Source organism: Silurus aristotelis (genome assembly GCF_946808225.1).
Source record: "Silurus aristotelis genome assembly, chromosome: 2".
NCBI classification, from domain to species: Eukaryota; Metazoa; Chordata; class Actinopteri; order Siluriformes; family Siluridae; genus Silurus; species Silurus aristotelis.
This window is the reverse complement of record NC_139575.1, coordinates 36,639,273-36,653,271: the sequence shown is the minus strand read 5'-3', so window position 1 is coordinate 36,653,271 and position 13,999 is coordinate 36,639,273. Positions and strand designations below refer to the sequence as shown.

Genomic DNA, 13,999 nt, shown 5'->3' with positions numbered 1-13,999 from the left:
CACACACAGACACACATGCTGAGTGCCACCATGGAAACTGGCTGAAAACAAGATCGAATTGATAACAGAATGAAAAGAGAGGAGGGTGGAGGAGGAAAGAACAACAAAACTGCATAAAATAGGAGGCTGCAATGAAAGTGCACTTTAGTCCATAGGGTGTGTTTGTTTTTCTGTGTATTTCTGCTTCATTGCGAACCACTGGGCATGAGGCGGTAACACACAGCATCACAGAGCAGCAGGTACACACACATTCTTGGCTGTAGCATTATTTTAATTCAGAATTACATTAAAGCATGCACATAGCTTCTGGATCTGGACCATGCTAAAACTCTATTATTGTCCAAACGATACAAGGAATAAAGATGCGATGGACTGAGATGGTTTCAAGAAGTTTACCTGTAGATTGCTTGCTTTTGAAACAGGCTTTAGCCCCGGTGTTGAACTCCTCCTGCTCCGAGTCGCTCACTGCTGTGTACAGGTTCCTTGGACGAACACCACTGAACTGGTTCGAGAACAAAGTGTTAAGATTTCCTCAACTTCTACACATACACGTGTTGTAAAGGGTTAAAATATACACTGTAGTGTGTGTGTGTGTGTGTGTGTGTGTGTGTGTGTTACAGATGGTTAAATTCCCTGATTTGCATCGGTGCATCAACAAAAAACACTAAACTGTTCCTCAGCACCGCTGCTGCTACGTGAATATGACGCATCACAGAGGCAAAGGCGTGTCCTGAGAGTCACATGAGTACAGATTAACATGGCAGAGGCAGAGCTGTAACTTCCTGCATACACGAGAGGAAAAGAACGTCTGGTATTGTTTCATCTTTGCACTACAAAGGCCTGATTGTGATGGGGCCATGCGTTAGAAGCCAGAAGGCACTTAAGTGTGTGGATTGATGATTTGTTATCTGTCTGGATCAAAGAAATAAAAGCGAACTGTCAGCACCACATAGAATTGCAGAGCATCATTGTATTCCGGATCGTTATAGCGGGAAATCGTATCGCATCGGGAGCTGCTTCATGTGTCTATGTAATGTATCGTTTGCTATGCCTTTAGTGTGTGTACCTTGGTGTTCTCATCACGCAGATTGAACGTGAGCTCCAGGTTGGACCAGAAGTAGTCTGAGAACTCCGGGTACATGTCCAGCACCTCCAGTAACTCCTCTCTGTCGATGGTGTGTAAGTCGCAGTAGCTGAGAGCTCGCACGTCCGCGTTGGCTTTGCCAGGTTTGGCATACAGATGGATCATCTCTCCGAAGATGTCGTTCTTGCCTGGACCGTCGAGAGAGAAGGAAACATGAAATTAGAGGATAAACACAGAGTTCTAAGACGGCAGTGCAAATGGATTTTAGACCAGTCATCGTCTGTGTCTCTGAGGAATAAGTGAACCGCTGAGTCCTGGCCCGCGGAATTTGTTTGGGACACAGGCTTATGATGAAGTGCTTGTTTTGTTACACTTTAGGATTCCTCGCTGCACTGGGCTGTGTATATTATGTTGCTCTGCTCGTGTACACAGCGATGAGTAGAGAATTTATCACCGCTTATGAACCCGAGTGCTGCCTGCCAAGACATTTATAATCGGAGTCGTGATCGATGTTTTTTCAGATCAACGAGGGGGAAAAGGGTGAAAAGACAAATGTCATATTTGTTGCGTCCGCTTGCCAAGATGCGAATGGACGTGAATTCGTTGGTATTTAATTTACGTTCGATGAGGAGCTCCATTTACCGTCAGTATTACGGACGTGTTCTGGGTGTGTAATGTTAGTTCGGGATGTTCGAGGGGTTTCCAGTAGCACTTTTTGTGTTGTGCATTTTTCACACCAAGGCTACATGGGGCCAGATGTGCTGTACTGATTGCTCTAGTTTTTGGATGAAATTGGGCCACATTCTTTGCAAAAAGCTTTGCGAGTTTTTTTCAGGAGGTTAGTGGTTGAGGCATTGGACTTTTTGATCCGAAGGTTGTGAGTTTAAATGCCAGCCACACCAAGCAGCCACTTCTGGGCCCCTGAGCAAGGCCCTCAACCCCATAGCTGCTCAGTTGTATGATTGAGATAAATCTATGTCGCACATACGCAGTTTCAACAGGTTTACAAATTGCCCCAGCAGAATTGTCCATAAAGTTTGAAGTCTTGTTTTATGTAGACAAAAGGTTTAAATACTAGGTGTCCTACCTGAAACAATCCACCTCTTAATACCATCATCATGATGCCACAGTTACAGAAACCATCAACATTAGAAAGAACCACAGTATAACGGAGCGCTGCATCACACACAGGTATCTCATACAGCGAGAATTAATGCCATAAAGCAACAAACCCAATGAACACAATTTAACGAGTCTCCTTTCACTGTAGCCACGACCGCACCTCCTGCAGACATCATCTCTAGCAGAAGCATCAATATTAACCTCATAACATGACCCCGGGTTTCCCTGCATTTTTTTTCTGTGCATTACTATTTTCCTGGGGATTTGAAATGAAGTCAAATTGTGTGTTAATGTGCAAAAAACTTGACATGAAAGAAAACGCAAAAGTATAAATGGTTCTTGAAAAAAGCCGAACAACTGTTAAACGATTTTACTCACGAAGCCTTAAAAAGTCCGCCTTGTAAATGTCCTTGTATGTGTATCTGCAACCGAATGTGTATATATAGTCAATGGGTGTGGAAATGCTGCCGTGACTGGATGCCTGCTAGAGGGCCTCGGAGTCACTAAACCGTAATCCGATTGGTTAAAGCATGGATTTAAATCTACTGAGAGTGTTACAACAATACATAATGTGACTGTTAAAATCTGTTTGGATAATGTAGAGAAGAGACTATTGGGAATATTTACGCTAGCAAGTGATTCTGATGGAGTTAAAGCAGAAATGGCGTTTCTGACCCTGATGGCCTTCCACGTTCGAATACTAAACCCTAATAATTTTTCAATCATTTTTAAACATGATTTTAGGTTTTATACGCATGCATGATGCACGCAAACATCCCGACGTCTCACGCACTCATAATTGACCCTGATTTCGATCGAGCAGACAGCACCCAAGTCGGAGTTAGGCAAGGAAATAAAGCGTTCTCAACCTGTTCTCAAATAAGGAAAAGTTTGCTTCGGACTCTGTAATGAATTCCTGCTGAAAATAGAAATTTCCTGACCTGTGAGCACATGCATACAGTGGAAGCTGATCTCAGCGATTCTGTAAGTTTTACAGGTTTATATTGCTGAGTTGTGTGTGTGTATATATATATATATATGTGTGTGTGTGTGTGTGTGTGTGTGTGTGTGTGTGTGTGTGAGGTACAGCATCCTCTTGTTTCTTGCTTGGCCTTATTATGTTGCTGCAGGCTCACTTGGAGAAAGAGTAATGAGCCGTTTTAACTCAGCATACCCTGCCCCACCTGTGTGTGTGTGTGTGTGTGTGTGTGTGTGTGTGTGTGTGTGTGTGTGTGTGTGTGTGTGTGTGTGTGTGTGTGTGTGTGAGCAAGATAAATATGGCAACAAGTCAGCAAAGTAAAAATAACTGGTGTCTCTGTGTAAATAAATGGCCATTATTTTCTAACTGATGATCCAGATGTGGGATGAACAGCTTCACGGAACTTATCTTTCTCCTTCCTCCTTTTCTCTCTCTTTCCATCCCGAATGATTCCTGCGTGCATAAAGAGGCGAACGATCCAGACCGCATCGTGCATATCCTTGAGATATGACTTGTTTGTCAGGGTAATTTCTTTCCTCTTCACACACACATCCAGCATCGGCAGGAACTCGTTGTGCGCAGTGAAAAAAAAACATCATTCACAGCTTTATTAGGGTTGTCCCAGATGGCTGGTTGAAAAAAACACAGAAAAGTGTGTAGTTCTACTCCGGATGTGTGAAGACAGAATGTAATATATTGCTGATGAACATGAGCGAGTCGATGACTTTTACGAGCGGAGAAACCCGGATCCGTGTGAGCTGTGTCCATTCAGATCGGTTTTACGGTCTGAGTGTTGGGTAATATTTTTTTTGTTAGAGTTTGTTTCTATTTCCACCTGAAACAAGCTGTTTTTCTTCTTTTTGGACATGACATCGCATCATATGGGGAAATCTGCTGAGCCCAGATGAGCTCGCGTGTAAACCGAGGGCAGGATACGACCTGAGCTCAGACGGTGTCATTTATTATAGAGGTGGGTGCTCAAACTTTCTCTTTAGGTCTCTGGGGTGAAGCGTAGCTACTCAGGAAGTGCAAAGGTAATTAAGACAGTGCTGATTAAAGTCAGGAAGGGGGCAGTGGTGGACATAGTACACAAAACCATTAGTAAAAGTAGAAATCTTGTTTTTTTTGGCTGCTTCCATTAGGGGGCGCCACAGCGGATCATCCGTCTCCATACCCCCCTGTCCTTTACATCTGCCTCTTTCAAACCAACTACCTGCATGTCTTCCCTCACCACATCCATAAACCCCCTCCTTGGTCTTCCTCTTTTCCTCCTTCCTGGTGGCTCCATCTTCAGCATTCTCCTACTGATATACCCCATGTCCCTCCTCTGCACATGTCCAAACCATCTCAATCTCACCTCCCTCACCTTGTCCCCAAAACGTCCTACATGCACTGTCCCATCTAATAAACTCATTTCTAATCCTGTCCATCGTCGTCACTCCCAACAAAAACCACATCATCTTCAGCTCTGCTACCTCCAGCTCCGCCTCCTGTCTTTTACTCAATGCCACTGTCTCTAAACTATACAACATCTCAGGTCTCACCACAGTCCTATAAACTTTCCCTTTCACTCTCACAGATACTCTTCTTACACGAGTAAAAGTAACAGTTTTGTCAGAGGCTCTTGACTTAATCAACTCAGTTTATGTGAAAAGACTCTAATGTCACTCTTACAACAATCTATTAATAGAACAACGCCAAGGGTGTAGAAGGAGGAGTTCCAATGGGTTGGAGTGGAAGATCTCCTGCTGTAGAACTCAAACCCCAGGCCTCCTCACCTCGCCCACATCAGTATTTGACTTTACTAACACTCTTATGTCTGAACGAACAAATCCACACAAAATCTAGTGGAACATCTTCTCAGAAGAGTGGAGCTCATTATAACATAAATATGGAATGGGATCTTCAGGGACAAACCAATCTTATGCTCAGGTGTCCACAAACTTTTATCCATATGGTGTGTAGTGTTTACAGACTGAAATGTTCAAATGAACTTTTTCTCTTTTCTTTGTCTTTTTTTTGTGACTTTTTTTAATGATCTACACTTTAACTTGCTACAACCCCTTGTTTATTTTCAGTTCAGGAACATCTGTAATCTGCAATCTTTTTATATAAAGCTGAAACATGGCACCATTTGAAGGAATTTGCCAGACAGCCACACATTTAATTAGGTTAATTAACACTGTAATAATTTGCATAGTTTTCTTTACACCATATGGCTTTCAGGCTTTCGGTGCATTGATAGAGAGACCGAATTTCTGATATCAATTAAGTTTCGGTGCATAGAATACTCAGAATGATCCCCTCTGTGCGCTCGGGGGATTTATCAACCAGAACCAGAACATCCAACAGTCCATGGATCAGATCTGTATCGCGATACTTCGATTTGAACATATGTGCATCGGTAAAAAAAACGATTTATCCCTATATAATTATTAGTAGATTATTTAGAAAGTGGCGATAATTTGTGCACAATATCTGATATCTAGATCGATTTCTCCTCGCTAAACCGTTTTCTCTCAGCACCGCCGCTGCTACGTGAATATGATGCATCACAACGCTACGGAGAGCGGGGCGTGTCCTGAGAGTCACACAGGATGCAGATTAACATGGCAGAGGTAGAGCTGTAACTTCTAGAACTTGACTCACCTAAAATAGCCACCACGATGTCGTCCTTCAGGATCTCAATAGATCCTCGGCCGAGGAAATACAGGGCGGTGAGCACGTCCCCGCAGTGCACCAGGGTATCACCGGGCGGGGCGTGTGTCGTCTTGAAACGCATAGCCAAAGCACGCAGACACCCTTTACTGGCCCCTCGGAAGGCCTTACAGTCCTGCAGCAGAGACTGATTGAGATGTAGACAGATATCAGCCTGCAGACATTCAGGAAATCCCTTCAGCACCTGCAGAGAGAGAGAGAGAGAGAGAGAGAGAGAGAGAGAGAGAGAGAGAGAGAGAGAGAGAGAGAGAGAGAGAGAGAGATTCACACAGAACAGAGAGAAAGACAAGGACGAAACCAAGTTAATGTATGTGCAGTAACAGAACGATTGAAATCAACATGCACCTGCTGTCGGCTCTTTAAATGAAAGACTAGCGGGAGGAAGTCAAGCCGTAATTATAAGGTTCGGATTGGGTTTTTTCCGCTACAGGTGAAAAAGATGCGAGACACAGCACAGTTGCCATTTGCGTTGTCCTTTAGTTTTCAAAACTTTTCTCTTGTCTGTTTCATGGTTGCCAGATCTGCTTGGCAAAAGAAGACCTATTTCCACGTGTAGTGTCACATTCAAAACATTTCTGTGCGCTCTAAATAGCTACTTATTTCACTGAGGCAGCAAAATGTCCATGTGTTCCTACATTATGTAATACAGTCATGAAGTGCAATACTTTAGAACATGACGTGGCCAAAAGTTTGTGCAAAATTCGCTCGGTGAGTATTCGATCTCTCCTGAGAAAGCTTTCCACTAGATTTTGGAGACTATGGCTAATTTGGTCTCATAATTACATAATGTTCAGATTTCCATAAATAAACTAAAACAAATAGATAGCTCAATATTTATTCATTGACATTTAACCATTACTGTATACAGACAGACAGACAGACAGACAGACAGACAGACAGACAGACAGACAGATAAAAAAACAAATGATAGATAGATAGATAGATAGATAGATAGATAGATAGATAGATAGACAGACAGACAGACAGACAGACAGACAGACAGACAGACAGACAGACAGACAGATGGATAGATAGATATACAGACAGACAGACAGACAGACAGACAGACAGACAGACAGACAGACAGACAGACAGACAGACAGACAGACAGACAGACAGGAAGAATAAACCTAAAGTGTGCAAAACACACCAAACCTCCAAGCAAAGAATATGAACCCTCTGTCTCAGTCTTAAAATAAAACCAGTTATGTAGATAAAAATACACTTTGGAAATAAAATAAATAAAATAATCTGTAAACTGCTCCTTGAGGAAAAAAGTAAAGGGTGAAAAAAAAAAAATCAAGAAAGAGGATAAACTTACCTGTAAAACAGCTGAGTCTGGACTCCAAAGCAAAACAGACTACAAGCTACTGTGCCATTCCATGCATAACACATCCAAAAAACAAACAAAAAACCCACACATCTGTGCTACATAAATGAACTGGTTAATGTCTGGGGGGAACGCTTGCTAATCTGGCTGTGAAAGCTGACATGGTGGACTCGTTTGCGCTGACTGAAAGACAGAGGAGATTTGGAAAGGAAAGGGTTAACGGCATTTGGCAAGTGCAGCTGTCAGCGGTGAGTTTGGAGCCTGGCAGTGCAGAAAAGCACCAGGCGCGGCCTTGATGCTCCGACTCGCCCTCTTAATAAAGCATCCACTTCAACGTTTCCCCCTGCCGCGTTTATCTGGAGCCGCTGCTAATGATGTACAGAAATCATTTCATATATATTTCTATTTATCTACGTGTGCATTAGGCTGGGATTACGCATGCACACAACCTCGACAAAGTGGCAGAACACTGGCATTAATCTGGTTTTATGAATGACTAGAACGAACCAAACGTTTTAATCAGGGAATTAGTTGTTATTATTAGTCATGAGTTTATTTGCACCTCCTGTTCTTACCAGAGGATTGAAATCCAAGTGAAGCAGATAAAAGAGAGACAGAAAGACACCGTTCATTACTTTGACAATCCATTAGCAGAAATTAACATACAATCATCAACACTGCACCATAAAACTGACATAACCTTGCTATAAGCATGTCCTGGTTAGTGTAATAACCTGTTCTGAGCAGTAATGACTTCATTTGATCTTCATTACAATTACCAGTAGCTATGATAAGTTACGATTACCTGCAGCCATCATTGATGCAACAACTGTTAACTACTAATGGTCATGAGTATTAATATATGCAGTGGTGGGTCGTGTAGTTCACCCCCAGGCCTTCAGTGGTGCCCTACCTGAATCAATTTACCTCTTTATACCAGCATTATAATGGCAAAACACCAATATTATAGAGAAACGCAGTATAACGGAGCGCTGCATCACAGACAGAAATCTCATACAGTGAGAATGAATGCCATATCGAAAGAAACCCAATGAATACAATTTAACGAGTCTCCTTTCACTGTAGCCACAACTGCACCTCAAAAAAAGGTTTTCCCAAAGTTTTTCAGCATTTTATCTGTGCATCACAGTTTTCTTGGAAATTTGAAATGTAAGCAAACTGTGTGTTTTTGTGCAAATTCTACAGCAAAGCGAACGCAAGAGTATAAACGGTTAATGGAAAAAAACAAACAACTGTTTTTAACTGTTTTGGCCGACCGTTCATCACGAGGTCCAGCTTTTCTTGTGAAGTCCAACTTTTTCTCTGTCAGTCGTTGTAGAATGACTAGAAAAAAACCAGCTAGTAAATCCACGCCAATGTATTTGAGTTTGTGCAGTTTGCAACAGATGCGGTTTGTGAGCTCTGACTAGCGCGCTATCTGACCATCCAATCGAAGGACTTGAAAATGCAGACGTTATTGTATGTCTGCTAGGGGGCCCCGGTGTCGTTAAATCAAAATCTGATTGGTTAAAGCAACAGCATTTAAGCAACATGGACTTTAAGCTACAGAAGCAACATGTGATGTGACGGCTGAAATCTGATTGGATAGATACTCTCACTACTTGTTGCAGTGCAACCAAGAGTTATGCAATGAATAGAATATAGGGAATAATTTAATACATATCCATTGACAAAAATATATTCAAATGTAAGTCAGTGATTTTGGTCGAATTTAGTCCCCCACGGAAGACCTTCCTGGACCCGCCACTGCATTTAATACTGGTATTAACACTTTCATCGGAATTGTTTGATCTGCTGATATGAACACGATATTCAGATTGCTAAACAAACTGTCTCAATTAAAGCGTGTATATACATAAACAGCTGTAGTATCAGCATCAGTAATAAAATTCATATCAATTGTTTAAAATTTAAATATCTTTTCACCAATCAAGAAATGATCTATAAGAAAAGAACTGGACACACGTTAATAACACACACACACACACACACACACACACACAAACACACACACACACACACAAACACACACACACTCGCATGATCGTTCCTATACCATGTTCATGTCGATGCCGTTGGTGTAGGTCCAGGCGTGTTGGAAATACTCCTCGAGCCTCTGGCGCAGTGGGTTGGGGATCTGGTGGAAGCGGATGAACTCTTTGACGCGGAGCATCTGCAGGTGATATCGCGCCGTTCCCGAGTATAGACGCTGGATGATGGCGGAAACGTTCCCGAAAATGCTGGCATACATCAGGGCTGTGGTCAAAGGTCAAAGAAAAGAAGTTCATGCATATCAGGCGATCCGTTTACCATAAACTCTAGAATTAACGGCACCCTAACTCTTTGATAATATACAGGTAGTCCCAGACTTATTATGGTTCAACTTAAATTGTTTACAATACATGCATATATAGTGTATAGTTTATACATTACGGTACTGTAAATTACTCTGTTTTGCAAAATTATGTACTGTACTTTGTTCAATTATTAGCAAATTACAGTATACTACCCCATACTGAACACCAAGTCATCCACAAATGATGGTTAAATCTCTATCATGCAAAGAAGAATACATGCGTGAACATGATCCAGAAACGGCACTAACCCCTTTGGGCCAAAGCTTATTTAAAATGTACTGAGGCAAAGTACAAAACTGTTCTGTGTTTGGACAAATAAATTTCTTTTTTTTTTTTTTTACCATCGACACTACGTCCTCCAGACTAAAGAGGAGAGGGACCATCTGGCTTGTTATTTGTGCTCAGTTTAAAAAGCCACACCTCTGATAGTATGGGGGTGAAGTAGTACCTGGGGAATGGGCAGCATGTACATTTGGAAAGGACATGGCTAGGCCATGTCTCGACATGATATTTTCAAGTTATAATGGTGTCATCTCCGTCGTAAATCTGAGAATACCTGTATTTTTTTTGCAGTACATGTATTATTGTGACGACATTTTTGGCTTTGCATCAAATGTGCATCTTGCCGCTACTCACAGCCGATCAGCATGACGCAGATGGAGAAAATCTTTTCCGAGTTAGTGTTGGGAGAGACGTTCCCGAAGCCGACGCTTGTCAGGCTGCTGAACGTGAAATACAGCGCCGTCACGTACTTGTCCTTGATCGACGGGCCCGAGGAGGGGTCACTGTAGTTGTACTGCTTGCCGATGGACATGCCGAGGTTGTCGAGCCAGCCGATGGTGTGCTTCAGGTAGGGTTTCTCCACGTTGCCGATGGCGTACCAGATACACGCCAGCCAGTGGGCGATCAGTGCGAAGATGCACATCAGCAGCATTAGAACCGCGGCGCCGTACTCCGAGTAACGGTCCAGCTTACGCGCCACACGCACCAGTCGCAGCAGCCGGGCCGTCTTCAGGAGCCCGATTAGAGTCGTGGTCTAATGGGGAGAGAGGACGTTAGAAATGGGGTGAATCTGTTTCATTTATTAACTCTCCGTGTGAAAGGAATATAATATATGTTTACGTTTCCTCTTATACTACAACAATTATATATTTTATTTATCTATCTATAGGTCATGGTGTGGTGTTCATGTGTTTCATTTGCTCTGAAAATTTGCTGCTTTTTTTCAAACCCCTCTGTTCTAGAGAATCTCCTGTGCTGTAAAACGTCTGAGAGCTGACACCGGAGACTCCTTCCATAAATAATCGTTTAAATGAAATCAAAACAGCCAAAAAATGCAATACACTGCTCCTTTCATAAAAGCTCACCATAGCAACATTATAAAACTTTCTTCCGGCTTCTCCCATTAGGGGTCGCCACAGCAGACCATCCGCATGTTTGATTTGGCACGTTTTTATGTTGGATGCCCTTCCTAACGCAACCCTCCCCATTTATCCGGGCTTGGGACCGGCACTAAGGCTTGTGCAACCCTAATGGCTGGGGTTGGTTCCCTGACCAGGGATCGAACCCGGGCCGTGTCGGTGAGAGCGCCGCATCCTAACCACTAGACCACCAGGGAACCCCACCATAGCATAGCAACATTATAGCAACAGTGTACACAATCCATGTAGATGTGTTAAAGTGGAGATCCACTCGTTAAAATATAAATCCAGTAAAAGTAAAAGTATTCAAGTGAACTCTGGTTAGAGCTCGCAAACCGCATCTGTAGCAAACTGCACAAGCTCAAATACATCATTCCACAACGGCTGACAGAGTAGAAGAAGTTGGTTTGGTTTCAGATACACTTACAAAGACATTTACAAGAAGGGTCTTTAAAAAAGCGGGACATTGTGAGATAAAAGGTCGGCCCAAACAGTCCAAAACAGTTGTTAAACCTTTTCATGAACCATTTATACTTGTGCGTTTTCTTTCCATGTTTTCTTCACATGTGCAATGACCCAAAATCAGAAGGGCAGTGTTCAACCCTGTGACTCCACATGGACATTCGAAAGAGCTTATCCCATTTTTCCAGGCGCCACTTGTTATAAAGATGAAAGTGCACTTAACACTTTAGCTGCTTTTTTCTTTTAAACATGAGGTTGTGTTATGATGGTTTCCATCATGACAACTGACTCCGAAGCTCAGTATCTCACAGAATCACACAACGGCTTATAAAAACTCACGGCAGTGTCGGGACTGAGTAATGTAAATATTTTCTCAAATATAATCTAAACTCAATGTGATTCTGACAAAACGGCAGCGCTGAGATGAACGTGACTACAGCAGAAGCCTTTTAACGTTCAGCACAGATCGTGGAAACCATGACAAAGTGTCTCTTTTAAAATAGAGAAAGTTTTCTTTATTATTGCTGGAACTTGTTGAAATAAGCCTTAGAGTGAGGTTTATACACTATTTATACTCAATCATCTTATTGACCTGCTGTTAATTAACCTCATCAACTGCAGAATGTTCCTCCAACGGTTTTAATAACGTTTACTTTTCACAGACTTGTGTCGCCTCGTCCTAACTTTTTTGAGACATGGTGCAGCCATCAAATTCAAAATGACCTTATTGTTTCCTTGAAATGGTACATTTCCTCAGTGTAAACATTTTATATTAACCTCAGGCAGGCAGTGAGGTCATAAAGTAAATATGAAGTAGGTGGTAATGTCAAAGTGGGCATAAATTAGGTAGTGATGTCATAAAGTAGGTATAAAGAAGGCTGTGTAGGTATAAAGTATGCCTACTGTATACCTACTTTATGACATCACTACCTAATTTATACCCACTTTGACATCACGACCTACTTTATACCTACTTTATGACAGCACTGCCTATTTTATACTTATTTTAGGACAAGGTAGAGATGTCATAAAGTAGGTATAAAGTAGGCAGTGCTGTCATAAAGTGGGTAAAAAGTAGGCAGTGATGTCATAAAGTAGGTATAAAGAAGGCTGTGATGTCATAAAGTAGGGTGTGATGTCATAAAGTAGGCTGTGACATCATAAAGTAGGTATAAAGCAGGCTGTGATGTCAAAGTAGACATGGAACCATAAGGACATATCCAGAGGAGATAGAACCCAATGAGAGAGCCGTTTCTCACCTCCTCTGACCCCGATCCGAAGATGAGGAGGTCGAAGGGAATGGCGGCCACCATGTCGATCAGGAACCATCCTTTGAAGTAGTGCACGGCGATCCTGCCCGGGTGACTGACCACCTCGTCGTTGGCGTTCACGTACGTGGTGCGGAAGTTTATGAGGATGTCGACGATGAACATGATGTCCACGATGAGGTCGACCACGTTGAGCGGGTTACACGAGTAGCCACACACGCGACTCTTCTTCTCCTCGGGGTCGTTGAGCAGGAAGGCGGCGCTGTATGGCGTGAAGATGGCCGTGTAGATGACCAGCAGCAGGATCAGCCAGTCCCACACCGCCTTGAACGGGCTGTAGTGCAGGATGGTGAACTTGTCGATGCGCGTCGTCTGGAGCTTGTACTCTGGAAGCACGTCGGCACCCAAAGACAACACCTAATGAGGACAGAGTGCGTTTGTTAGATTATTTACCTTGAACATGTGACTCCGCCTCTTGCTGTTTTTGGTTTGCAGCAAGTTTAAATCTGAGAAACACTGACTTATGTTTTATTTCTCTTATACTACAGCAATTACAATTTTTATCTACACTATATGGACAAAAAGTATTGGGACACATGACCTTTTGATGCCATATGTGGTTCTTCTACAAACTGTTACCACAAAGCTGGAGGCACACAAAGGTACAGGACGTCTTTGGAGGCGGTTTAATAAAACTTTGCATTCACTTAAACTTGGAAACCCAAAACCTGTTCCAGCATGGCAATGCCCCTGTGTACTAAGCGAGCTCCATGAAGATATGCTTTACATGGGTTGGAGTGGAAGATCTCCTGCTATAGAGGCTCTGATCTCAAACCTATTGAACACCTCTGGGATGAATTTTGAAAACTGATTGCACTCCAGTACCTCCTCACCTTCTCACCTACATCAGTACCTGACTTAACAAACACCCTCGTGGCTGATGAACACAAATCTCCACAAGCACACTCCAAAATCCAGAAGAGTGGAGGAAAATAGGACTAAATGTACCAGACTTATGACCATATAAAGCAGAGTCTGCTTTAAAGTACACGAAAAAAATATATAAATAAAATAGCATTTTAAAATAAATGCAATATCTAATATATACAAATGTATGCAAGAATACAAAAGGTGCCTAAGAACTTATTGAACATCATATAAAAAAAAAAAAACTGCACATGATGTCATATTGCACATGGTATGATGTTATAAAAAAATAAATAAAAAAAAAAAAAAC

The 13,999-nt window shown here is 42.3% G+C and overlaps 1 protein-coding gene across 11 annotated transcripts in view; it reads right to left on the bottom strand.

Moving 5' to 3' along the window:
• LOC310716829 (potassium channel, voltage gated eag related subfamily H, member 7) overlaps nucleotides 1-13,999 on the bottom strand; it is a 60,946-nt gene that overhangs the window by 10,969 nt on the left and 35,978 nt on the right. For 6 of the 11 annotated variants that reach the window (XM_083524331.1, XM_083524330.1, XM_083524334.1 and 3 more), the window contains 6 exons: nucleotides 12,754-13,179; nucleotides 10,248-10,647; nucleotides 9,311-9,510; nucleotides 5,835-6,087; nucleotides 1,067-1,272; nucleotides 397-502 (listed from right to left, as the gene is read on the bottom strand). In XM_083524331.1, the coding sequence (XP_083380457.1) occupies nucleotides 397-502; nucleotides 1,067-1,272; nucleotides 5,835-6,087; nucleotides 9,311-9,510; nucleotides 10,248-10,647; nucleotides 12,754-13,179 (1,591 nt within the window). The remainder of the gene's footprint in view (nucleotides 1-396; nucleotides 503-1,066; nucleotides 1,273-5,834; nucleotides 6,088-9,310; nucleotides 9,511-10,247; nucleotides 10,648-12,753; nucleotides 13,180-13,999) is intronic. The other 5 variants (XM_083524339.1, XM_083524335.1, XM_083524332.1 and 2 more) reach the window with 1 other exon arrangement.